This window comes from Pneumocystis carinii (assembly GCF_001477545.1).
Source record: "Pneumocystis carinii B80 chromosome Unknown supercont1.2, whole genome shotgun sequence".
In the NCBI taxonomy this organism is placed as follows: Eukaryota; Fungi; Ascomycota; class Pneumocystomycetes; order Pneumocystales; family Pneumocystaceae; genus Pneumocystis; species Pneumocystis carinii.
This window is the reverse complement of record NW_017264714.1, coordinates 82,155-108,138: the sequence shown is the minus strand read 5'-3', so window position 1 is coordinate 108,138 and position 25,984 is coordinate 82,155. Positions and strand designations below refer to the sequence as shown.

General features: G+C 25.9%; 11 protein-coding genes across 11 annotated transcripts; 4 read left to right on the top strand and 7 right to left on the bottom strand.

Moving 5' to 3' along the window:
* Positions 1 to 38: 38 nt before the first annotated feature.
* Positions 39 to 3,362, bottom strand: T552_00346 (hypothetical protein). The gene is made up of 6 exons (XM_018368961.1): positions 2,969 to 3,362; positions 2,666 to 2,930; positions 1,469 to 2,617; positions 597 to 1,425; positions 288 to 555; positions 39 to 246 (listed from the first exon to the last, which is right to left on the bottom strand). The coding sequence occupies exons 1-6, from the start codon at positions 3,314 to 3,316 to the stop codon at positions 73 to 75; spliced, it is 3,033 nt and encodes a 1,010-aa protein (XP_018227226.1). The 5' UTR covers positions 3,317 to 3,362; the 3' UTR covers positions 39 to 72.
* A 767-nt stretch (positions 3,363 to 4,129) lies between these two features.
* Positions 4,130 to 6,328, bottom strand: T552_00345 (T-complex protein 1, beta subunit). The gene is made up of 13 exons (XM_018368960.1): positions 6,284 to 6,328; positions 6,184 to 6,237; positions 6,104 to 6,128; positions 6,012 to 6,052; positions 5,672 to 5,970; positions 5,351 to 5,628; positions 5,217 to 5,305; positions 4,918 to 5,175; positions 4,822 to 4,874; positions 4,490 to 4,776; positions 4,311 to 4,443; positions 4,210 to 4,266; positions 4,130 to 4,163 (listed from the first exon to the last, which is right to left on the bottom strand). The coding sequence occupies exons 1-12, from the start codon at positions 6,284 to 6,286 to the stop codon at positions 4,221 to 4,223; spliced, it is 1,566 nt and encodes a 521-aa protein (XP_018227225.1). The 5' UTR covers positions 6,287 to 6,328; the 3' UTR covers positions 4,130 to 4,163; positions 4,210 to 4,220.
* A 1-nt stretch (position 6,329) lies between these two features.
* On the bottom strand, positions 6,330 to 8,400 carry T552_00344 (hypothetical protein). Its single transcript, XM_018368959.1, has 15 exons — positions 8,360 to 8,400; positions 8,189 to 8,266; positions 8,120 to 8,142; positions 7,935 to 8,073; positions 7,871 to 7,885; positions 7,655 to 7,826; positions 7,509 to 7,613; positions 7,422 to 7,468; positions 7,319 to 7,377; positions 7,140 to 7,269; positions 7,030 to 7,100; positions 6,886 to 6,976; positions 6,714 to 6,838; positions 6,574 to 6,669; positions 6,330 to 6,520 (listed from the first exon to the last, which is right to left on the bottom strand). Exons 1-15 carry the CDS (start codon positions 8,370 to 8,372, stop codon positions 6,374 to 6,376), a joined length of 1,311 nt encoding a protein of 436 aa, XP_018227224.1. The 5' UTR covers positions 8,373 to 8,400; the 3' UTR covers positions 6,330 to 6,373.
* A 588-nt stretch (positions 8,401 to 8,988) lies between these two features.
* Positions 8,989 to 10,025, top strand: T552_00343 (hypothetical protein). Its single transcript, XM_018368958.1, has 3 exons — positions 8,989 to 9,176; positions 9,222 to 9,549; positions 9,595 to 10,025. The coding sequence occupies exons 1-3, from the start codon at positions 9,034 to 9,036 to the stop codon at positions 9,979 to 9,981; spliced, it is 858 nt and encodes a 285-aa protein (XP_018227223.1). The 5' UTR covers positions 8,989 to 9,033; the 3' UTR covers positions 9,982 to 10,025.
* Positions 10,026 to 10,056: 31 nt separating this feature from the next.
* T552_00342 (hypothetical protein) lies at positions 10,057 to 14,098 on the bottom strand. The gene is made up of 12 exons (XM_018368957.1): positions 13,955 to 14,098; positions 13,826 to 13,910; positions 13,617 to 13,778; positions 13,546 to 13,567; positions 13,410 to 13,498; positions 13,287 to 13,369; positions 12,990 to 13,244; positions 12,383 to 12,941; positions 11,044 to 12,339; positions 10,980 to 10,997; positions 10,735 to 10,936; positions 10,057 to 10,694 (listed from the first exon to the last, which is right to left on the bottom strand). The coding sequence occupies exons 1-12, from the start codon at positions 14,050 to 14,052 to the stop codon at positions 10,099 to 10,101; spliced, it is 3,465 nt and encodes a 1,154-aa protein (XP_018227222.1). The 5' UTR covers positions 14,053 to 14,098; the 3' UTR covers positions 10,057 to 10,098.
* Positions 14,099 to 14,821: 723 nt separating this feature from the next.
* Positions 14,822 to 18,632, top strand: T552_00341 (hypothetical protein). The gene is made up of 10 exons (XM_018368956.1): positions 14,822 to 15,323; positions 15,367 to 15,425; positions 15,466 to 16,044; positions 16,089 to 16,323; positions 16,366 to 16,569; positions 16,614 to 16,812; positions 16,860 to 17,275; positions 17,325 to 17,777; positions 17,820 to 17,952; positions 17,998 to 18,632. The coding sequence occupies exons 1-10, from the start codon at positions 14,868 to 14,870 to the stop codon at positions 18,585 to 18,587; spliced, it is 3,324 nt and encodes a 1,107-aa protein (XP_018227221.1). The 5' UTR covers positions 14,822 to 14,867; the 3' UTR covers positions 18,588 to 18,632.
* Positions 18,633 to 18,723: 91 nt separating this feature from the next.
* On the bottom strand, positions 18,724 to 20,611 carry T552_00340 (hypothetical protein). The gene is made up of 10 exons (XM_018368955.1): positions 20,467 to 20,611; positions 20,387 to 20,421; positions 20,329 to 20,343; positions 20,098 to 20,276; positions 19,896 to 20,050; positions 19,625 to 19,853; positions 19,456 to 19,582; positions 19,376 to 19,408; positions 19,169 to 19,331; positions 18,724 to 19,129 (listed from the first exon to the last, which is right to left on the bottom strand). Exons 1-10 carry the CDS (start codon positions 20,565 to 20,567, stop codon positions 18,769 to 18,771), a joined length of 1,398 nt encoding a protein of 465 aa, XP_018227220.1. The 5' UTR covers positions 20,568 to 20,611; the 3' UTR covers positions 18,724 to 18,768.
* A 135-nt stretch (positions 20,612 to 20,746) lies between these two features.
* T552_00339 (hypothetical protein) lies at positions 20,747 to 21,948 on the bottom strand. The gene is made up of 7 exons (XM_018368954.1): positions 21,864 to 21,948; positions 21,594 to 21,823; positions 21,471 to 21,544; positions 21,255 to 21,426; positions 21,155 to 21,210; positions 20,899 to 21,109; positions 20,747 to 20,855 (listed from the first exon to the last, which is right to left on the bottom strand). The coding sequence occupies exons 1-7, from the start codon at positions 21,901 to 21,903 to the stop codon at positions 20,793 to 20,795; spliced, it is 846 nt and encodes a 281-aa protein (XP_018227219.1). The 5' UTR covers positions 21,904 to 21,948; the 3' UTR covers positions 20,747 to 20,792.
* A 951-nt stretch (positions 21,949 to 22,899) lies between these two features.
* T552_00338 (hypothetical protein) lies at positions 22,900 to 23,910 on the top strand. Its single transcript, XM_018368953.1, has 7 exons — positions 22,900 to 22,980; positions 23,020 to 23,191; positions 23,235 to 23,283; positions 23,325 to 23,523; positions 23,567 to 23,642; positions 23,685 to 23,721; positions 23,777 to 23,910. Exons 1-7 carry the CDS (start codon positions 22,945 to 22,947, stop codon positions 23,862 to 23,864), a joined length of 657 nt encoding a protein of 218 aa, XP_018227218.1. The 5' UTR covers positions 22,900 to 22,944; the 3' UTR covers positions 23,865 to 23,910.
* A 351-nt stretch (positions 23,911 to 24,261) lies between these two features.
* On the top strand, positions 24,262 to 25,372 carry T552_00337 (hypothetical protein). Its single transcript, XM_018368952.1, has 2 exons — positions 24,262 to 25,099; positions 25,162 to 25,372. The coding sequence occupies exons 1-2, from the start codon at positions 24,308 to 24,310 to the stop codon at positions 25,327 to 25,329; spliced, it is 960 nt and encodes a 319-aa protein (XP_018227217.1). The 5' UTR covers positions 24,262 to 24,307; the 3' UTR covers positions 25,330 to 25,372.
* Positions 25,373 to 25,420: 48 nt separating this feature from the next.
* T552_00336 (40S ribosomal protein S28) lies at positions 25,421 to 25,812 on the bottom strand. Its single transcript, XM_018368951.1, has 3 exons — positions 25,706 to 25,812; positions 25,586 to 25,658; positions 25,421 to 25,535 (listed from the first exon to the last, which is right to left on the bottom strand). Exons 1-3 carry the CDS (start codon positions 25,765 to 25,767, stop codon positions 25,467 to 25,469), a joined length of 204 nt encoding a protein of 67 aa, XP_018227216.1. The 5' UTR covers positions 25,768 to 25,812; the 3' UTR covers positions 25,421 to 25,466.
* Positions 25,813 to 25,984: the final 172 nt, after the last annotated feature.

The window sequence follows — 25,984 nt, the reverse complement described above, 5'->3', positions numbered from 1 at the left end:
TACTTATAAATAAATAATTCTCTAAAAAATCAAAGAAATCCACAAACAAAAATATTTTTTATATTTAACTATTTAAAAATAACTAGCTAGCTGATGCATATTCTCTTTATCTAAAAAACGTTTAACAATATAATAACAATGCAATAATAAATAAGGGAATCGTGTCATAAAGTATGATAAATAAAGGTCAGGAGGTGGTCCTAAAATTTCTTGAACATGAAGAGGAAGATTCTGGTAATGATTTTTCTAAAAATTAATAAACATCAAAATATTTTATCTTAACCTACTTTGTTTCTTAATATCCTTAAAAGATCCAAAAGTTTTGTTCCATCATATTTCCGAAACCTACCAGAATTTTCTAAAATATGTTTATTTATTTTTTTCAGCCAATTTCTTCCTATAATTTTAAGAACATCTTTTTCTAAAAACTGTAATAATTCAGAAGATGATTGATGTTTTTCGGTTTCAAATCTATCAGATGCATCTATTAAAAAAGATAATTTTTTTTCAGGTGACCAAAAATAAGGATGTTTCACAATAAATTCAGCATCAGGTCTTATTTTATCAATAAACAGTTTAACTTTTTTAAAAACTACCTTTCTTTTGGATCTAAATTCAACATTTTTGATATAAGATCTTTCGCAAGAAAACTTTCATTACCAAGAAAATCTAAATGACTGTAATTTGCAGTACCTTTAACAATATTTCCTTCTCTCAAATAATATTCTCCAAAAGGATGCATACCATTTGTTAAGACATAATAAAACACACATCCCATAGAAAATATATCTATTGCACGCCCAACTTTATGATTTTGAAAAGAATTTAACGAATTTATTTCTAAATCTGATATATCTTGAAATTTATCAACATTCATTTTTTCATAAAACAATTCAGGAGCTCTCCATCCAATGGTACCAGACAATTGTGAAGTAGTTACTTTAAAACTATTTTGATCAAACTCTAATTTTTTACATAAACCAAAATCAGATATCATAATACGAACACGATTCACTTGCTCTCCATCTTTATTATTATCAGAATTTGCATATAAAGGCGCTACAAGAATATTCTGAGGCTTAATATCTCTATGTATTATTTTTAAAGAATGCAAATACTGTATTCCTGAAGCTATTTGATATAAAATATCAGAGACATTCATTGACATTAATAGCCAAGAAAATTCATGAGAGCGCTCAATAATATCATAAAGAGAAGCAGAACAGAGCTCAAGAGCGATATATAAAAATTTATCACTTTTCTGTTTACAATAATAACGAATAACATTTGGATGGCCATCACTCTCCTGTAATAATGTAATTTCACGAAAAGCAACCTCATAAAAATCTAGTAACATCCTTTTTACAGCAACCTTACGACCTTCAAAAGAGCCTTCATAAACTATTGTACCATGACTTCCATATCCTATAATAAGTAAATAAAAATACATTTTTCTATAAAATTATACCTAAAATTTTATTTGTTATTTCTAGAGAATTTATAACCAAAGGAAATTCTATTTTTTCAATTGAATCATATGCTTTAAATTCAAATAAATCTAAACTCGATTTCTCCAAATCATTATTGCGATACTCTATTTGATTTTTAAGGTACTCATTTTCAGACATTTCTTCAGCTGTATCGACATAACTCATATTTTCTATTCCTTTTTTATATTTTTTAGTTTTTCGAACAATCTTTTTACGCTTTTTTAAATGCAACATTTTCATACTCTCATCCTTTGAAAACAAAACATTATCATCATTCAATACAATTTCATTGAAATTTCCAAATACATTCTCATGCTCTTCATTCTTTTTTCTGCCAAAAATAGTAAGAATATTGACTAAAAATTGTTGAATATTCCTTTTTTTTATATATATTATCCATGAGAAAAACTTGAGTTTTAACCAAAATATAAACTGATAAAATTCCCTTCTTTTTCTCCATGAAAAATATATTAGTATGCCAATTGCAAAAAAAATATAAAAAATATAACGATATTTAAAATTATAACTCTTATCTAAAAAATAATCAATTTTTAATGGTTCTAATGAAGAATCAATAGTTAAAATCTGAACTATATCATACGAAATTTTATGAAGACCAATAAGATCCTTATGTAAAGGTAAAATGCCTAGTCTTCCAAAATTCATTGTAGCATTATGCCATTGAGAGAACGATGCCTCTTTTATTAATGGAAATCTTTCTTCCGACAAGGCATACCAATTGCCTATTTGAGTAGTATTAATAAAAACATAACGATTGTAAGTTTTATTAAGCATTTTAAATATAAAATCAGTAGGCTGTTCTACCATTACAAATGTATGCCGATTATCCAATTCAGACTGCCGATAAATTGAAATGGGAGTAAATGATAAAATATCAAAAACTTTAGTAACAGGACTATCTAATTTCTTATACCAAATAATTGAAGAAGTAGTTCCTTTAACAATACGCTGAAATACTGCTCCATTATGTGTTGATAATATATATTTACCATCAAACATTGAAAAATATTTATTTTCAAAGTTAACATTAATAAAACTAGGAACCCATTCGCTATAACTAACATTCCACAGTAACCTATTTCCAGAATATACATTTAATATATAATCTATAAAATTCAGTTATAAAATTATACTATAATAAAATATTTATTTACCTATACGACCTATTTTTAAAATATTTTTATCATTAAGGTCAGAAAAATCACAGTCTTTATCATAGCCTTTTCCAAAAACCTCATTAGAAAAGCAACGAAAAGCATCATTATTTTCATGACCACTACCAAAACTTCGATATATTTTTCCAGTATTAAGATTAACAACAAAAAGTGAAGTTTCCTTTCTTCCAATATAAACTTTATCATCTCCTGGAAAACTATAAGGAGATAACTTTATCAACTGTTTAATATTAAATGGAAATTTCTTTAAAAGTTAGAAAATTCAAAGATTAAAAAACATACATGAATCCCTATTCTAAAATCAAATACATATATAGAACCATCACCAGAAGGTTCCAAAAACCAAAAGAAATCAACATTATTTGAAATACGTTGTATATAATCCTCAGATAAATTATCTTTTTCAGCCAAATTTCTCTCAGATTTCATAATAGAATTTAATCCCTTTATAATCCAATTAATCTCTCCATCATCTCTATTAATACCATAAAGATCACCGTCTGTAGTAACCAGAAGTGCTAGATCTGTAAAACTCAAATCATTTAAATCCTTAGAAATTGAATGTGATTTAAATGGCCATTCAATAGAATTAAAAAACTTATTATAAAAATCTTCATAAATAATGTCCATTACTTTAAAAGTTCTTATAAATAGGAATTTGGAAAATAAAAAAACAATAATATATCTACTTTTGACCCGATTAATTTAAGTTTTCCATAGCCTTCTGAACAAATCTAATAAAAATAATATAAAAAAGATTTGAAATAAAATAAAAATATCAAAAAAAAAAACAATAAACCTATATTTATAATAAATAAATTCCTATATACTTTTTTTCTAACCTTAATTTTTCATGTCGATAAACTCAAAATGTACACATTAAATCAAAAAATAAAATGCTTATATATTTGATTTAAAATATAGAAGATTTCAAAACAATAGTCAATAAACCGTAGAAATATAATACTTAAAAAGTATTCTAATATTAAAATTTATGCCCTATAACAATCCAAATATTACTATTTTATTTATTTAAAAATAGTTTAGATATATTAATAAAATTTAATCACCATATAACCTAATAAATTATAGATTTAATATCCAAATTAAATAATAATAATAATAATAAAACTATTCTACTCATTATATTACATTTTAATTTTTTTAAACGTCAATAATTTCTATTTCATATAATATACAAATAGTTAATATTTATATATTTTAAGATTTCAGAAAAAAAGAAGGCTAACAAATCTATCCTTTATCTGCAATATGAATAAACATTTATAACATTTATTATAGATAAATTTTGAAACATTTAAAATTAATTTTGTTCCAATTTAATATGTAACTTTTTTAAATTCAATATACAATAGAATAAAATATTAAATATCTTAATGATCATCTCTATATCAACGTTGATCTTTAATTTTATTACATATCAAAAAACGCAAACTTTTAAAGTAATTTGAAAATTCTATAAATAAAAGTTAAACAAAAATAACTTACTTATATTCAAATACTTAGACATAAGTTAACGAGTTCTTGGTCTAGGGGTAGATCTAAGAATTGTATCAACTCTAAAAAATATCAAAAAAAATTATATAAATATATATAAAAGAACCGTAGAAGCATTTCCACTACCTCTGATGCATTCGAAAGAATAGATCGCTTTAACTTATAGCTCTCAACAACCCCTGCATCCCTCATATCTGCTATTTCCCCGTTAATGAGATCTAAGCCATATGAAGTCATTCCTGATATAATTAAATAAATAAAAAATGACAAGTTTATAACAATTACCTTTATAATGAACAGAGCGCAATTTAGAAATAAGTTCACTGGAATCAAGTCCCGCATTACTTGCAAGAATTGTAGGTATCATTCGAAGAGCTCGAGCAAAAGCCTCAAGTGCAAAGATTTTTTTTCCAGATTCCTTTGATGCAGCAGCATCTACTGCTTTTGCCATAAGAATTTCAGAGCAACCTCCTCCCAAAACAACTTTAGAATCACTCATAGTTTGTGATAATACTGCTAATGCATCATGAAGAGATCTTTCAGCCTCATCAAGAAGCTGTGATGTTGCACCTCTATTTTCTATTAACTCTGCTATTTAATCCTTAAAATAAAACCACCTAAGGACTATTGTACAAGCTTCACCAGCAGCAACTCCTGAAAATTTAATCATCTAAAAAATATTAATATACTCTAATAATTATTAATATATTTACTTTATCTTCTCCAATAATAATTTCTTCAATTAAATCACATCTTCCTAATTTCACATATTCTGGATGATCAAAAGTTGACGCTATTTCTCCACCAGTAACAAGAGCAAGCCTTTCTATTCCATCAAAATCAGCATGTTCAATAGACATCAATCCAGCATCAGCAAATAGCTGTTCAGGCCAATTATAAATAAGTTGCCGATTTACAAAACAATTAACCCCATGCGCCTTTATTTTTTCAACTTTTGCTTTCATTTTCTCCTAAAATAATAAACATAAAGCATTAATTTTTTTTTTCTCACTCTTTCTGCCCTTTCTAACTCTGCAAGTTTACTAGTAGCATCTACCCTTACCCGTGCACCAAAAATCTTTACTTTATCAGTATCCATAGCTAATAAGTCTTAAACATAAATAAAAAAATATATACTAATATTACGAGTATTTGAAACAAGAATTTTAGCATTTTCAAGCCTTTTAGGTTGATTAACACCAATTTTTTTTTCCAATATAAAACCATCATCCAAATAAGAATCTCTTAACCTCCCTCCAGATTTCTTAATAATTTGAATACTTTCAAGGTTAGTACTTTTGAGCCTAAGCACGGCGTCAACAGCTAATTTCGAAAAATAATCTCGATCTTGAGCAAGAATCTTAGAACTAAGTGTAGTACGAGCTATATTTTCCAAATCCTTCCTAAAAAGTTCACAATTTTCCCTAATATATTTAAAAATAAGTTATATAAAATACAAAAATATACTTATGATCAACAGCAGATTCACACAATGCATTAAGTGCTGTAGTAGTAGCAATACGATACCCATCTATAATTATCTGTGGATGTATTTTAGCATCAATAAGCCTTTCTGCTTCTCTCAAAAGCTCTGCAGCCAAGACAGTAACACTTGTTGTACCATCTCCTACTTCATTGTCTTGAGTTATAGAAACATTTACAAGAGCCTTAGCAGCAGCATTATCAAGTTCAATAGACTTTAAAATAGTTGCACCATCATTAGTAACTATAATTTCACCAGTAGAAGCTGATTGAAGAATTTTATCCTTCAATAATTAAAAAATATAAAAATATTAAAGAAAAATACCATTCCTTTAGGTCCAAGAGTACTCTTCACAAGATCACCAACTAAAAACCATAAGAACTATAAAAAACTATTGTAATTCATTTCAATTCTACCTGCAATAGCACCGACAAAACTTGACTAGAATTTTTATCAAAACTTTAACCTCAAAAAAAAAATCAAAAGAATAACCTACCATTCGAGCATTTTCCCCTCTCTCCTCAGTCGCATTCTCACTAAGAATACGTGACTATAATTAAGATTACTATACTTTATCTTATAAATTCTAGCCTTACCATTTTTTCGAATATTTTTGGATAGAATAAAATTTTGATAAAAAATATTTTTAAATTTATAATATCTAATAAATACATATCATTCCTATATTAACATATTTTCATAGAAAATTCTAATTCTTCCTTTACAACTTTTTCTAAAGAACAAAGCATTTCATCCATTGTACAACAAGGTCGTTGAAGATATTTAGCATGAGCAAGAACAGGAAGACGTCGAAGGGTCCTTCCTGATAATCCCTAATATCAAAATGTTAACGATTTCCTTGCAATTGTATCTAACGAAATATTACTTTACAATCAACAGCTATTCTATATAATCGGGAACTATATGAATTTGGCTGGGAATATAAACTTATAGATGCCTCAGTAAATGAAGGAACCGGTATCTATAATAAAATTATAAAACATTATAATACTTTTTTAAATATACCCCATCTCCAATTAATCCTTTTCGACCTAATTCATTAATACATGACCGAAGAATTGCAAAAATAGCATCTGGATTTGGATCACCAACATATTGTTTTATATCTATACGATCCACGAAAGCAGGATCTAAGTTTATATAAGATATATACATATATATATGGTTGAATTATAACCCATCGCTTCTAGCAAATTAGACGTAGTTAAAATAAAAACATTCTTATGAGGTTTTAATTTATCCAACTGTGTAAGAAGAGAATTGACAACCTAGGAGAATAAATGAGTGGATATCATTAAATATAATGAAATTTAATCCTTACTCTCAGACCATCTGATGGCTCAAGACCAGATGCAGCAGCTTTTCTTGCAGCCGTTAAACTTTCCACTTCATCTAGGGAATTAAAAAATCCAACAGTAATTTAAATATTACCTATAAGAACACAAACAAATGAATCTTCATCTTCAACCATTTCATGAATTTGTTGGAACATTTTACCAACTAATTTCCCACTTTCCGAAAACCATTTTGAAAAAAGTGAATGGGAATTCACTTCAACAATCTGATTAAAATAAGCTTATTCATCATAAATATAGGTATGTTTATCGCACTCTTCCTCTAGGGAATTTATTAGAAAGCCTAATTGAAAGTTTTTGTGCTAATGCTCTACCTAATCTTTATTAACTAATAAAAATATATTGCTAAATATCTTACATAAAGATGTTTTTCCTGTTCCCGGAGGACCATGCAAAAGAATTAACCTAATATTGTTATAAAAAAGCATCTTTTTAATTTAAATACCTATTCCATGTAACAATATTAAAGTTAACATCTTTGTCAGAAAAAAGCATAACGGTATGAATAAAATGCAATAAATTATTTTTGATATTATCCTCGAATATGAGACTATATTTTAGACTAATTATTTTTTAAAAAGTTATATCTACTTATCCCAAAGTCCTTCTAAAGATAAAGATGGTAATTCAGTTACTATAGCCATTGGTCCATCTTCCAAATCTTGATCATCAAAATTATTAGTAAAAGGTAAACTATTGTTGAGCTGGTATATATGAACATCAAGATCAACTTCATCTAAATAAAGGATTTCTTTATTAGATCCTATAAACCATTAATGCGCATGTATCTCATACAATCATTCATACCTGAAACTTCAACAACTAAAAAGAATAAATATTACATTTTAAAGAAAAAAAACAATAAAATTACCTCTGATTTGTTCAATATGCTTCATTAAAAGTGGCTCATCTTCAAAATTACGAAATTCAGTATTTAAAGTCAATGAAGAAAAGTTTTCAAGAAGAAACAAACGAACATGATGTGAAGCTGTATCAAATCTACACGTGCTCTTTCAAATATTTAATCTCGTATCTAAAATATATTTAGAATTAAACCTTTTCCTTTAAAGAGCATTCAACTAAATATAATCAGAATAATGTCATAAAATACAAGATACAATATACTATGAAGCAAAGGCTTGTGAATAATAGGCTTTTTAAGCTCCTCTTCATATTTATTAATCCCTGATTCTTCCATTTTTCCTATTTAAATTCTTCAGAATTATTAAAAAACTCTTTAAAAACATCTTAATTACATTTATTATTACATAAAATTAGGAATTTGAATCTCTTTACCCCATATATGCATATGCTAATACGTCATTTCAAGATTTTAAAATATCACCTATTTTACAGATACCGTAGATAAAAGCAAGAGCTTATCGATTAAATTGATAAGCGTTTCGTGATATGTAAAAGATATATTCAGAGATAATAGAAAAACAGAGAACATTTAGCACATAATTTATTAAAAAACAAAAAATATGAATGAAGAATTCTATATCTTTATAAAGATTTATTTAAAAATTCTTAAAAAACGTTTTTCAAAAAAAAACTATATAAAGGGAATTAAACAATATATAAATAAATATTAAAATCAAGACAATATAAAATAGATAGATAAAGTTTATCTTTAATGGTTAATAAATAAAAAATGCAAACTTTTATATTTTTCAGAGTAATATTTTTAAAATATTACAAAATAACAAGAAGAATTGTAAATAAATAAATAAATATATATATAAAGATTTCATTAGATATAGAAATATTTAAATTTTATTATTTCAGAAAAATTTAATATAATATTTTTTTAAATATAAGCAGAATCTTTTTATATACTGGATTACGAACATCTTTATAAATTAATCAATCTTAGGAAATTATTTATGAAATAATGTATTAATATTAAAAGAATTGTTATTTAAAGAAGAGAACAAAATAAATTGGAGTAATTTTTTTAAAAAATAAAGATGTTTTTTAAAATACTTTCATTATCTAGAAAAAAACTGCCAAAAAACATTTATAAATTTAGAAAATTTCAATTTAAAGCTAAAGATATTCCTCAAGAATTGATAAATAAATACAAAGGTAAATTAGAAGAAAAAATGAAAAAGTATATAAATGTTTTTTTTGAATAATTTTTATTAAAAGATTAAAGAGAAAATCTTTCTTCTATTGAGGAACTTTTTAAAAAATATACTATAAAATCAAATAAAGAAAATACAAAAACAATTTCTGAATCAAATTTTATACAAAAAAATAAAAACTTAACTCAGACTAATACTAAAATATTAAAAAATGAGAAAAAAGACCAAATTAAAACATTATCATTTTATATTAATGTCGAAAAAATACGATCATACAATGTTAAAAAAATAGAATCAATTTGGAAAGCTTGTCATTCTCAAGATGATCATAGCCTTTGTGGATTAATACCTTCTCAAAAATTTGAGATAATGGAAAAAAATGCAAAAAGATACAATATGGTGGCTAATTAAATTATAAACTTAATTTTTTAATAATATATCTAGTTTATTCTTCCTATAAATCATGAACAGGGTATAGAAATACATTTTCTTCAATGGTTCTTTGTAAATAATTTTACTAAATACATACTTATTACTTCCCTTTTAGAATATAAAGTTAGAGGAGAGTTTGCAAGACCACATACATTTTTATATTATTATACAGACCTATCTTCAGACAAAAATATAGTATTAATGAAGGGAGAACTTGAGAAAAATAGAGGAATAACGATGAATGACCTTAGAATAATAATATTTCAGATTGAAATTTTCTTTTCTGCAATTGAAGGCAATCAAGAAGACCAGCTTAAATTAGAACTTCTAGAAAAATTTAATACTGGAAAAGATTTTAATATATCTACTTTAATTAACGAGTGTAATAAGCTAAACTAAATATTAATATACTAAACTAATAAAATGTATCTAAAAGCTATATATAACCCATTTATTCAACAAGTATGAATAATAAAACAAACACAACGAATATAAAAGTAACTATATGATTCAAAATTAATAAATATTTGAAATATTATTATAAAAATTATCAATTATATTTTTCCGAGCTAAATATCCTTTTTTTATATTTAATTTGATGTTTTCTGATACTTTTTTATGTTTTTTGACACCATTCAAATGATTAACAAATCTTTTATTGCAACCATTTCGAAAAAAAAAATAATTCTCAATATTAAGCTTTTTATCATAACGAACCATATTCAATGCTTCTATAATTTTATTTATATTGCCCTTAAAGTCTTGCACATAATCATTTATATTCAATTCATAAGTTATTAACTTATTTATAATTATTTGAACAATATCCATCAGTAAACTTAAAGTTTTTTTATGATGTTGAGGCAATTTTCTTTTCCATTTCGATTTATAAAAGCATTTATTATAAACATCATCATTGCATTCTATATCGGAATTATTTAATTGAGAATCATAATCACCTTGGCTTGAAAGTTCTAAAAATTGCTCTGTAGAATCAAGATTAATGAATGCCTTATCCAAGTCAGTTTCAGAAAAATCCTTAATATCATCAATTTTTATTCCAGACAATAAACCATAACCATTCAAAATATTATAAAAATTATTAGGATTTACTAGAATAATGAATTATTTTAATGAAAATGTAAAACTTACCATATTCGTCGAAAACATCATTTTTCTTACACATATTTAAAGAATTAATAGCAGAATCATTAACACAAGGAAACGACTCATCATTTGTAGCAATAAAAACATCATCAAAGTTCTTAGGTATTTCATATGAAAAATTGTTAGATATGGAATTTTTAAAATCCTTTTCAATCTTTGTTTTACTCTCATCAATTGCAATAAAGTCCTAAAATGATAAGATTTCTATATTTAATAACAAAATATTTTACTTTAGGGTATAAATACTTCTATTTTATCTTAATGAAAACATAAATAATAAAATCTAAAACATACCATGTTGACATCTTTTATATTTTCATTTACCACAGATAATTTTGAAACATCAATTTCAGAATCACATAAAAATTTATTTCCAGATACTTTTATTTTAGATAAATTATCCAGCTTTTTATAATTATTTTCTGTTTTACATATATTATTTAAAGGACCATCCTTGCTCCATACTATAATTTGAGGTTCAGACTGAGAATATTCATCCATAAGCTCAATGTTCATTTTATCATCTTTCCGAATATCATTACATACTCCATTATTTTTTTTATACAATGAATTTTCAATTAAAGTAGAATCCTTTTTTTTTTCAGATTGAAGAGTTTTAATTGAAAATGATTCACAATTATCCTTGATATCTTCTTGACATTTTAAAGAGTGAACTTTAAATTCATCTGGGGTATTTTTTTCTAATATTAAATCCATCATAGCATCATCAGGCCCCGATAATTCACTAGAATCACTGAAATATGATAATTCACTTAAACTACTAGAATCTGATAATTCACTCAAATCATTTTTAACATCCTTAGGAATTTTCTTAGATGGTTTTAAAGAATACTTATTTGATTGAGGCAATTTTTCTTTAATCAGAGATTCTTTATTATTAGACATCTTGTCCTGATGCAACATATTTTTGGCAATAGTTTTATCAGTTTTTTTGAGTCTTTTTGTATTTTTATTTCTCAAAAAATCATCAGGAATAATATCATAATCAGTAGCAGACGAATAATCATTCGTAGCTGAATCCTTATCAGAATACCTCTTATTTGTTTCTTGTGATTTATTTTTAATTTTGCATTTTTTTTGAGGAGCATGAGTAGGAAAATTAGATTTTAACATATATTTTTTCTTAGATCTTGACTTATTAATTTGTGACCTATTAAAACGAAATGCTCCATCAAAAGGGAAATCATATATATCCATATTAATATTTTCATTAGCATTCTTTTTTTGTTTTATACTAGAATTGGCATTCTTATCTACTTTTGAAATTTCATCCAAAGGTGGTAAAATATTTGTTAATTCTTTCAAACCTTCAGACTTTTTCTTCATCTTTTCAGGTAATTTAATATCTCTTGATACATTTTTGTTATTGTTTTCTAAAGTAACCAAAGAAAATAAGTCCTTTACTTGTGTAGAAACCCTTAAAAAAGGCTTATTTTCGGTCTTTTTGGACTTTTCAAGAGAAGAATTTGTAACCGATGAACAATTATTATTAGCTAGATGACAAAAATCAACAGACTGTTGATGTTCCACTTCCTTAGTTTCATCAAAATCAATAGAAGACGCTTTTTTCTAAAAAAATATAAATATTAATCTAGTTATAATAATCACTAACATTCTCCGTATCTTCATTAGCATCTAAAAACTTAGAATTTTCAAATTTATTTTCCTGAAATGAATTTTCCTCAACAATATTAATATTTTTATCTATATCCATGTCAATTATCCGTTGTTGGGAGAAGAAATCATCTGAATGACAAATATTACTTTCTTGAAACCTCAAACTAATAGGACATTCTATCATACTGCACTTAATCTTAGCACCTAAATTCATATTTCTCTTTATTCTTTTAACTATTTCTTGAATTATTATGCCAGTTTCAGGCTTATCATCAAAATAAAATTCTATTATATCAAAAGAATTAAATTCATCACCTATAATAGAATCATTGTCTAGAATTTCCTTTAACCTTAAAACAATTTGACTATCAGATTCTCGAATTTCTTCAATATTCTTTAAAGCTATATCTAATAATTTTTTCTCATTTTTTGAATCAACGATAACACTAGTAATAAAGTTATGAGAAAGATGTACGTATAAAATTCCATTATTATCAGGAGAATTAAACATACTTTCTCCAAATTTTAAATAAATGCATTCAAATGTTAAAGGTCTGGTAATAATTAGTAAAAAATCAAAAATAAATTAGACAAAATATTACGAGGAACTACAGTTTCTTTCAATGTTTAAGGATGTTAACCACTTAGGAGAGTATACCCAGCCCGAATTTTGCATCTCAAAAAATTCAGCCTTTAAATCCTCAGAAAGACTGTTTAAAGAAAAAAACAAATCAAATCTTCTATTGTAAAATTCCAATGGAGAATTTCTTGGAGGCAAAAGCTCATGAACAAGCTCTGCAGAAAGCTCCTGTATTTTAAAATCATCAGAAACTAAAATAGACCTTCCAATTTCCTTTCTATAACTAATAAGAATATAAATCAATATACAGGAATATTACAAATTAAAAAATTGATTTTTATCCATAATTGTTTGCTTATTTTTAACATTTTTTTTAATTAAACGATTAACAATAGCTAATGCCTAAAATATTAAGTATTTTTTAAGGAAAAAAAATACTTACCATTCTTCTTAAACAAATATTCTCCAAAGCATCGCAGGATGTATTTAAAAGATTTATAATAAAACTTGAATGAGCATCATTTTTTGAATCTATTAAAATCGTTAACATTCAATTCTATAATAAATTTAAAAATAACCAGGATAATTATATAACCATATCTATGATCATTTAAAAAAAAATAAAAAATATAGAAAAATATAAAAATACCAAAATAATTCTAAGAAGCTTTAATTTTAGATAATAATTATCAATTTTGTATGCTGTTCTAGCAAGTGTTTCCAAGAAAATATAATCCAACTCTAAAAACACCTTATCTTCATAAATTCCCGAAAGAAAACATTCAAAACTGTTGATCAATTGATCAAAGCCCTAAGAAAATATTAAAAATACCATATCAAATAGCATATTTAAATTACAGGAATTGTTTCTTGAGAAAATTTATCTACAAAGTCTAAATCATCCAAAAGACCACTCAAACTATCAAATTTAAAGCCATCATCTCTAATATATTAATATATGCGTACAAATTAGAAATAAAATTAGACCTAGATAACAAGATTTTTAACTCGTTTTTTGAATTCTCATTAAACGTAGAAAAACAATCTATCAATGTTTCAATAAACTTTGAAACCTTAATATCCATGCTTTTTTAAAGCTCTTAGAGGCTTCAACACACGTCTTAAATATATTATTTAAATATTTAATTTTAATAAATTTTTTGAAACCTGAGTACGCGAGATCTCAAGAAAAACCTTAAAATCCTAATAAAAATTAAAATCTATGTTATATATACATTACATTAAAAGCTTAGAAGCAATTCATCATAAATATACATAATTTAACTTATTTAGTATATAATTTAAAAATTATTTATTAATTTTTTTAAAATAATCTAAATAAACAATCCTTTAAAAATTTTAAATTAAAAAACATAATATTTTCTTTTAATATTACGGAAAATATCTTCAAAAGATTTAATATCTAATTTTTTTAGAATTCAATTTCATTTAGTATTTTATATGTTTCGTACAAAATTTCAAGACAATATTTTATATCATTTATATATAATTAAAAATCTATCTTATTAAATATTTAGAAAAAGAATAATTGTATTTAAATTCATTATCAAGAACTATCCTTTATATACATCAATTCAATTCTAATATATATTCTAATAATTGGTATTTCCTCCGTCTATCGTTATTAAAAGACCCTTAAAAAATACAAAAAAAAAAATTAATAACATATTCTATACTTTTAAAGCGCCTGTTTTAATGTCATTTAAAATCGGAATACTATTAGGAACTAAATTTCAGAGAAAGAATTGGATGTAATACTAAAATAAAAAAACTATACTTATTTAAAAATATTTTTTAAATGGGTTGTCATAGCAACCTATGTTTATTTTTAAATAAAAAATGATAGAATCGGAGGATCTCTTAAAAGACAAATAAAAAAATGATAAGTGGAAGGAGAATACGGCCGCCTATCACACAGAGAGGATCATCTCTATCCATGCAGTCATTATCGAGTTCTACGTCTTCAATTCCTAGTAATGAACCATCATCTCCAAATCAGAAATCACATGAAAAAAAAGCATCACAAGTGCAATTATCAGAACCAATACCTATTATAACAAAGAAAAAGAAGTCATACGAGAATAACAATGAGATAAACAATGGAGAAACAAACATCCAGGTAGTAGTAAGATGTCGTGGACGAAGTAAACGAGAAATACGGGAAAATAGTTGTAGTATTGTTTCAACAGAAGGACCTCGTGGGAGAGAAGTATGTGTTCAAACTAGTCCTTTATCGCAAATGAATACAAGGACATATACGTTTGATCGTGTTTTTGGACCAGAAGCAGATCAAGCAATGATATTTGATGACGTTGTTCTTCCGATACTTAGAGAGGTTATAAATTTCTACTTTAAATACATATCTAAGGACCAATTAGGTTTTGGATGGTTACAATTGTACTATATTTGCGTACGGACAGACTGGAACAGGGAAAACGTAAGTATTTTTATTTATCTTAAGATAATTAATTTTTTAGCTATACTATGACGGGTGATATGTCAGATAATTATGGTATCCTTTCAGATACCTCTGGAATAATACCAAGAACACTTTATCGCTTATTTAGTATTCTTGAGACAGAAAACACAGAATATTCAGTTAAATGTTCATTTATTGAACTTTATAATGAAGAACTTCATGATTTGTTATCGATCGAAGATAAAAAAGTAAAAATTTTTGAAGATACAGTGAAGAAAGGAATAGTAATAAGTGGCATGGAGGATATTCCTATCACAAATTCATCAGATGGAATAAAATTACTTCAAATGGGAAGCCATAAACGCCAAGTTGCAGCAACAAAATGTAATGATCTTTCGAGTCGTTCGCATTCTATTTTTACGATTACTATGCATATTAAAGATATTACAGAATTTGGAGAAGATCTTTTGAGAGTAGGAAAGCTTAATTTAGTAGATCTTGCTGGCTCAGAAAACATTGGGCGTTCAGGTGCAGAAAATAAACGTGCTCGTGAAGCAGGAATGATAAATCAAAGCCTTTTGACACTCGGAAGAGTAATAAATTCCTTGGTAGACAAATCGCAACATATTCCATATCGGTAATACTATTAATTTAATGTTCATTAATTTAAATAAATTGTAGTGAATCAAAATTAACACGTCTTTTACAAGATTCATTAGGTGGAAGAACTAAAACATGCATTATTGCAACTATAAGTCCTGAAAAGATTAATCTGGAAGAAACAATAAGTACATTAGAATATGCAAATCGAGCAAAAAGTATCAAAAACAAGCCTCAAGTTAATCAGATGATGACAAAGAAAACGCTTATTAAAGAATATATTCAAGATATAGAAAGACTAAAAAATGACTTAAATGTAATTCTTGAACTATTTACAATTTTTTTTAATGCTTTATAGGCATGTCGTCAAAAAACAGGCATTTATCTTGCAGAAAGCTCATATAAAGAACTCACAGAAGAGAATCAATCTAATAAAGCGTTGGTAGAAGAGCAACAACGAAAGATAGATGCTTTGGAATCATCATTAAGATCAACTCGAGAACAATTTGAGCAAAACATGAAGCTTTTCATACAAACCAAAAAGGATTTAGAAAAAACATCTGTAAACATATTATTTATTATTTATTTGCATCTAACGAAAATAAGAAAACCTTGGAAGACACGAAAAATACCTTAAAAAAAACAGAAGTTGATCTTGTAGATACTAAACAACATTTAAATGAAGAAACTGTTCTTAGGAAAGCTCATCAAGCTACGGAATGGGAACTTGATATTATAGCAAATGAACTTCATTCTACTCTTAAAAAAACAATTGTTGATATTAATAATTTACATGAAAAAATTGGTTAGCTATTAATAAAAATATATTTAAATAAACTTACTTTTTATTAGAACGCAAGACAGACATTGAATCTTCAAATAAAATATTATGGAATGAAACAAAATCTCATATAATTAGATTTATGGAAGATCTCGATAATAATATAACTAAATATCATTTATTTCAATTTCAATATTCAGATAAACTAGAAAATGAAATTACAGAATTCGTTACAAAAGAAGTAGAACATATTGATGATAATTTCCAATTCATAGATCAACAACTTTTGAGCTTTGAAAATAGGCATGCTGAAATTTCTAATGAAATAAATGCAGCAAAATATGAAACAAATAGCTTTTTGGAAGAAATCAAGAAACTTAAAGAAAAAATCAAATTAAGACTCAAAGATGGGTTTAAAAACATGAGAAAAACAACAGAAAAAATTTCGGAGGAAGTTTTTGGGGAAATGGTAAAATTTCAACAACAGGTAGTATACATATATTTATATTATTGATTATATAATAATTAAAACATAGATCCATAATTCATATAGCCAATTGGGACATGATATGAAATCCGTATTTGATGATACTGAAAAGCACATTACTACACAAGCGACAGAGATTCAAAATTTAAAATCAGATATTTTAGGATTATCTCAATCTATAAAAAATAAAATATTTCAGATATCTGATCACTTTAAAAAATCATTATCTGAAGAACAAAAGAAAAGTTCAGAAGAGAAAATAGAATTGTTAAATCATATATCTTGTCTTATTAATAGTTTTTTTGAAAAACAAAACGAACGACAAATTGCTCAATTTGATTATACTCAATCAAGTATAGATGACGTATCTACAAGTATTGATGAAATGGTTTCTACTTTTTCTAAAAAAATTGATATTTGGTCTGCAAAAGAAGGTCTTTTTGTCAAGAAATTAACGAACTCAAAAGAGGATATTAAAAACAATGTCATATTATCAGCAAAAGTATTACTAATATATTAGTAAAATTAGTGTTAATAACTATAGAATTCTGACGGAAAAGGCGCAGCTATTCAAGACAATATTCAAGCAATTTATTCAGAAATTCTACAGCTAATTGATGCTCAAATGCAAGACGTAAATACTCAAATACATGTTTTCGATAACGTTATCACTAAAGGTAACCATTTAAGTGAATAACATTATATATTAATATATAATATAGCACATTCGCAGAACTCTCTTCATTATAGTGCATATATACAAAATAATGATTCTATATTTGATGATATTAAGAATTCCTATCAAAAATTAAAAGTAAAAGTAAATGATATTAAAGAAGATATTGATAAACATTCATATTTTGTTAATGATTTAACCAAAAATCAAAAATCGGAAAACGATTTTCATAAAGACTCTATTATTTCTCAAATAACAGCCAGTCATAATAAGATTTTATCAGCATCCATAAAAAATGAAGTTTTAACAGGTAAAACACCAAAAAAATGCAACTACGAATATCCAGCTTCATGGAAGCTTACAAAACCCCATGAGGAAATACTTAAACAATTAAGAAAAGGGCCTCTTTCGGAAATTGATACAAATATAGTTTCTGTTGAAAATTCCAAATATCTGGAATCTAAAGATTTGGAAAATAATACTGTAGAAGAAAAATCCAGCGGATTATGCGTCGAAATACATTCTAATTCAAGCGAGAAACTATGTAATGTAAATGCAAAACCATCAACGAATGTAGAGAATCATGAAGATGAATTTAAATCAAAAATTCGAAAACGTACCTACCAAATGGTTTAATATAATATAGTTATAATACATAATCCTAAAGCATTAAAGGCTACAATGTATAATGCTTCAGTTAACTGGACATAGTAGTTTATCTTGAATTTTTAAATATATAACTTATTTCTACCATACAATATTATATTTAAGAAATTAAGTCATTATTATAATCTGTTTATATAATACAATATCTCTTTCAATGTCCATGAACACTATAAAGTATATTCGATATAAAAGACATTGCTGCAATCAGAATACCGAAAATAGTTAATAATATACTAGCCATTTTTGAATACCATATTTTTGAAAATCTTAATTTATTTAATAAAGTGCGTCTATCACCCTCAATTTCTTGATTATCCTGATCATCTTTACTATATAAAATATCATCATAATATGCTAATTTGCTGTAGTATAATCCTGGAAGAATAAAGGAAGTTGCTGTTGATCCTATAGACCCAACATATGATAAAACTCTTTCGAAAGAACGTATAGACATAGCAAGAACGTATGAAGATATAATAATTATACAAGTGAGTACATTAAATCGCAAATTACTAATTATATTAGCAAATTTATAAATAAAAAATAAAAACCTCATTTCGGATGTAATTCTATCAATAGGTTTGCGGGATTTAGGATTCCAAGATAAAGCATAATCCAAATTTACACGACATGGATAACCTTGGAGAGGATATGAGAACATAATAACAACAATAACAGCAACCCTTGCGATAGTCGTAACAACAGAATATTCATCTATTACATTTAGAAAAGAAAAAATAGATTTCATGGAAACAAACATCCTAAAATGATATTTTCTGGAGAACGAATACCTAAAGATACATTAAATAACAAAATTCATAATATATATTAATAATACCAAAGGTAAGATAACCTAATATTGCTAATAGAAGAAAAAGAGATGAAGATAAGCCAATAGAAGTAAAGATAACTTTAACAATATTTTTTTTGCTGTTATCACGGATCTCATTAACAATAGTAAACATCTAAAAATAATAAGCAGATATTAAAAATTTCAAAGATCATACATTCTCATGACAATTATAAGCAAATATAAAAACGGATATTGAGGATAATATAGCATTAATTCCTTTCCCTTTAAATAAATATGCCTCTACATCAGAATTCCAAACATTCCTCTGAAAAAAATATTTAATAACAATTACTGTTAAATAGCTAATAGAGAAGAGAGAAACAATAGAAATATAACGTAAAGAGTCAAGACGACGAAGAAACATAAAAGGAGTTATAATAGCCCTACAATTTTAGTCATAAATATTAAAAGTAATAAAAAAATACATAAATATTGTAATCCATAAATGTCTACTAAGTAAAAAAGACGTATTCGGCAAATCTGACTTGATCATCCGTATAACTTGTGGCATAACATCTCCAATCAAAATTAAATATGTTACTGTTACGCCAAAACATTTAATCGCTATTATTGCATCAAACTAGATAAAATTAATACCACTATTTCATCTATATAAAATATCATTACAAGAAATGAAACTGAAGGAAACGTCATATCTGTTATTTTATGAAATGATGCTTCTCCACGTTTCAGTTTTAATGCACAACGCGCAAGAAAATAAAGTCCAAATCCACTTGTTGTTGCCGATATAATAATAATAATAATACCTCCTACAACACCCGTTGATGACATAGCATAAGGCATAGCTAAAAACCCCATTAAACCTTTATCCCTCTACTCAAAACTCCTTCTTCTTACCCAATACTCCTGCACCTTAACAAATGTCAGTTAAATAATTATCTAAGATATATATTACCAACAATAGTGTTCAGAAGATTACAAACTGACGACCTAAATATCTTAGAAATCTCTTCTAAATTATATAATCACACATACATAAAACTTGCCGATCCCAGATTATCTGGTTTATTTTGACTATGAGTGTCTATCAAGCTAAGAGAGTCACTTTTTCGACTGTTTTTCTCTTGAGAAAGCATATTTCCAACCACCTTATGCTTATTTCTCTTAATCTAAAATTTAAATATTATGTTTCTTAAATAAATATTAGTCGAATATATAAAAAAAGATAAAAAGTTAGGTTAAGACCAGAGTTTTAATATAGATATAATAAACCTGTATTGTATTTGAAAAAGAAATGTATATAAAAGTGTAAAAGTGTAGTGAAAGTAATAAAAATGAAGAAAAAGTGCCATATGAAAAAGTTAATATAAATGATTTTGTTTTAAAAAAGTAGAGATAGATTCAAAATAACCAGGCTGAATGATCTAAAGATAATGAGAAAAGAATAGAATAAAGAAAGAAAAATACAGTGTCATTATGTTTACCATCTTGAAAAATTTTAAGAATTTTTTTAGTGTTAGAAAGTTGATAAAGAGAATACATGTGATGAAAAGGTACTATTTCGTCTTTTTTTCCTGAAAGAAAAAGGATTGGAATGTCAGTTATAGAAGAGATTAACTTTTCAGAAGACCAATATTGATGAAGTAGTCCTTTAATTAAATACATATAAGGCATTGTACTATAAAAATCAGTAAAAATAAGCAAAAAAAGAGTAATAATATACTCTAATACAAGCCTGGGGATTGAAAGAAAAGTATTTTCAACGATTAATGCAGAATACTATAAAAATATTAATTGTTAAAAATAATTATGGTATTATAAACCTTATCCTGATGTGCAGAAACACTTTGAATAGCAATAGCACCACCAAGAGATTGTCCATATGCAATAATTGATGTTTTTGAAAGTATTGGATGTTGATGAACATAATTAAGAACTGTTAAAGAATCAATTTTAATGCCCTTTTCTGAAGGAAATCCAGTGCTATAACCATATCTAAGATTATAAACATCATAGTATCCAAATATCAAAAAAAAAACCCTCTATAAGAAAAAATCAAGACATTACATTGTACATCATAATAAAGACGTTTAACAATAGGAAGACGATGTCCCTAAGATAATGAATAAAAGACAAAGTAATATTCAAGTTAAAGAAAATACCATATTGCCTGCATTTGCATGAAAATAAATAAAGGTTGGATGTGAATCATTATGAATTAAAAGATATGCATGAAGTGAAATACCATCTGGTGTAGAAAGTCTAACCTCTTCATAAGGAATTTGATAAGCATCAGGTCGTTCTACTCGAGTACGAGAATCCATAGGAACCCATGATAGATATATAAAACGAAATTGTAAATAATAAATAGCAAAAAAAGTAAAGGTTATAACTATATATAATAAGTTAATTTTTTTAAAAGAAAAACTTACTGCCAATAAAAATGCTAATACTAATATTTATTAAATTCATTTTAATAAAAATAATCTTTTAAACATATTTATATATACACAATCTAATTTTATAAGAAAACCTATTTATTTGAATCATAAAGAAAATAATTGATTAAAAATAGATATCAAGAATCAAATAAAAAATGTAATTAAAACATTTAACATAAATTATTTTTTTTTTTAAGAAATTATATTATGTTTAAAATTACAAGATAATTGTTTATTATCTATCTATATATAACATTTTAAATATTGAAAAACATGAAATCTATATTTAAATATAATCAATAACATTTTTACAATACTATTTGAAAAATAAATACATATGTTTAAATCAATTAGATAAAATTCTTATTTTTTTTTCAAATTTTAAAAATATTTAAAGAATAAGAAAGATATATTAATCTATAATAATAAATTAGATGTAAATAGATAGAATCTATCATCTAATCATAATATAAAAAAAATGAAAAAGAAAATATCTTTTTAATCATAAAAATAATCATATTCATTCAATATTTAAATATATTACTAAAAAAATTGCAATTCATTTTTTATAATATTTTTTAAAAAACTAAAGATAAAACCTTTTATTATATTCTTATTAAACTTCAAAATTTATAAAATTAAGTTAAAAAAAACAAAATATTATTCTGAATTTTCATTAATTATAATTTTTCATTAATTAACATAAAATTCGCTTATTTCAAAACCAATTTATATATATTAACCTAAATTACTAAACAAAAACTCCTAATTTTATACACAAATAACATTATTTCTCATTTTTCCTATAAAAACAATTATTTTAAAGCTTATCTTAATACTTTCATAATAATATGTAAAACATCTATATCTATATCTTTATCTTTTTATTTAAAAAAAATCAATTTATTATAAATATATACTAATCAAAAATCTAAAAAACATTAAAAACAAAGGAACTATAAACATCAAACAATTGAATATATCATAAATTTTATATTATTTTTAACCATTATAACCCAGGCTATAATTTCTACGAGACGATATACATATTAAAGCAAAATATCAGGAAACTATGTTAAACACCAAGACCAATATAAATAAACAAAAGGTATGAATACAGAATGAATAAATCATCTAAATTATTTAGAAAGAAGAGATACAATTAGGAACAACCATTGCTGCAATCAAATTTATAGATGGAGTGATTATTGCAGCAGATTCTCGCACAACAATGGGGCAAACAATTGTCAATAGAGTATCAGACAAACTTACAAAGCTTTATGAAAAAATTTGGTGTTGTCGTTCGGGCTCAGCAGCTGGTAAAAAACTTTTTTTTTACTATTATACCACTTATTATATTAGACACACAAGCAGTCGCAGATGTACTACGTTATCATTTATCTCTCTATGCGTAAAAGAAATACATATTTTTCATTTGGTAACTCCTTGTAGAATCCAAAATAATAGACCTCCTAGTGTACAAATTGCAGCAAATATAGCATCAGAAATTTGCTACCAAAATAAAGATATTCTTACCGCAGGATTAATTGTTGCTGGGTTCGATGACGAAACAGGCGCAGATATCTATTCTATCCCATTAGGAGGTAGTATTCATCAGCAAAACATAGCCATTGGAGGATCAGGATCAAGTGTATCAATTTCATTTTTTTAATTTATTCTATTCATTTTTATAGTACATTTATGGATATTGTGACAAAACTTTTACTCCAGATATGTCTAAAGAAGATGGAATAGAGTTTCTTAAACAAGGTATTCATTAATATACAACTTTTTTCATATTTATCATTATAGCGGTTTCTCTTGCTATAAAAAGAGACGGAAGTAGCGGGTAACTTATCATTTATACATATATACATACATCTTTATTTATATTTATTTTTTAGAGGTGTCATTCGTATGGCTATTATTACAAAACATGGTGTCGAACGTCTTTTTTTTTCACAAGAAAACAATCAAATACCAAATATTTAAAAAAATATATTACACACCAATTCCTTATCTTTTTCATACTCTTCTCTTTCATTCTTTTTCAAAAATATATCACTCATTTTCAAATAACTCTTCTAAAAAACATATAATACAATTATATCTTTTTCTTTCTTTTAGATATTTATATAAAATATTTTCTTTATATATAACATATTCTTTATATATAATACTACTTCATTTATATCTATTTTCATATTTTTTATTTTCTATCTTTATATATCAGATTTTCGATTAGCAGGACTCATCCGAAGCACCTAATTAAGAGGTGGATAAAAAAACTTAATAAAACGAATAAAAACCCAGTGAAATGAGTAAGATATTTTACTAAATGTAAGTTAAAGAAATATACATTTTCTTAAAGAAATAACAATGTTTAAGAAAAGATGATAATATAATTATTAGAAGAAACAAGAAGGGTCGATTATATGACCACAATTATTGATTCAGAATCCCCCAAACTGAGTTATCCGTATGGAGACTGTCACAAAAGGGAGATATGTACGAAGATTTCAAAAAAAGGAACGGAATCAAGCGATTTTATGACACAATATTCAATAAATACAGATATTTTACATCATACAGAATCAAATAATATAGGGTCGTTTACGGGGAATGAAGAGCAACATGGAAACACAAGTTCGACTAATAATAATCAAATCCATCGCTACGTTTCGAAATATCCATCGATGATAGCACAGCCTAGTAGTGTTGAAATGGGATCATCACAAGCTACAATAGCATCTACAAGTATTTCACCATCATCGTTTCCAAGAACAACTCATCATCTTGATATTGCTAATCATCCTATTCAAAATATTCTACAGATGCTTTCATCTCTTCTTCTTAAAATTACACAATCTAATGATCATCTTCATCATACACGTAATTATCGATTATCATCATCACAATCACCTAATTCGATTCTTTTACTCTCTTTTCACGCAAGAAACATACCATCTATATCTATTTATGCCTATCTTGTTCGTATTCTGAAATACTGTCCAGCAACCAATGAAGTTTTCCTTAGTCTTCTCGTTTACTTTGATCGTATGAGTCGACAATCTAATAGCAAATTATCCAAGCTTTCTTCAAAGAATGAACCAACACCTATTTTTGTTATCGATAGCTATAACATTCATCGTCTTATTATTGCCGGTATTACTGTTGCTTCTAAATTTTTTAGCGATATTTTTTACACAAATTCTCGCTATGCAAAGGTAATCTCTCTCTCTCTCTCTATTATTTCACATATTTTATCCATTATTCTTATATATTAAAGGTTGGAGGATTGCCCCTATCAGAACTTAATCATCTTGAACTACAATTCTTACTAATGAATGATTTCAGACTTATGATACCACTTAAAGAAATGCAGCAATATGGCGATCAGCTTTTACGATATTGGTTATTTACTAACGCACGCAAACAAGAACAAAATAATCATTAAATATTTACAAAAAGCTATGCAAACATACTTTTAAAATATTAAAATTTATTTTTTTGGCAAATATACATAAATACTTCTATCTCCTTTCTCACTTCTATCAAACAAAATACTTATTCATCTTTATATCCCCTCCTTCTTCATCTTAGTCGCCGTGCCTCTCTCTCTGATTCAAGTAGGCATAATATATCATCTTCTCGAACTGGGCCCTGCTCCTTCATTAACCCTTACTCCTTCTTATACAAAATCTATAAAATACTTTGACATTACGGATAATACTCCTTGTTGTATCATCCATAAATTCAACTCGCACTTGAGTGACTCCTCCGCGACTGATTTTATTAACCTCGTTACCTCTCTATTAAATACAATATTATACCTTCCAGTTCTACCAATAACTTTAGTTACTCTTGCCAGTTTTACTGGCTGTTTAGCATCCATTTTATACGAAATACTCCAAAATAAAGTTAAAGTTTCTATAAAAATCAGCAAAAAACTAAGAAGAAAAAGCAAATAAAAGAATAAAACCAAAAAGAATAGTAAAGAAACACAAATAAACGTTTTACTTGAAAGGAAAACAAGTTTTTGAGAGCGTTAAGTCATAACCCAACCCTATTTAAAACCTGAACCTAGGAAAGTGGACAGTTTGTGAACAGCA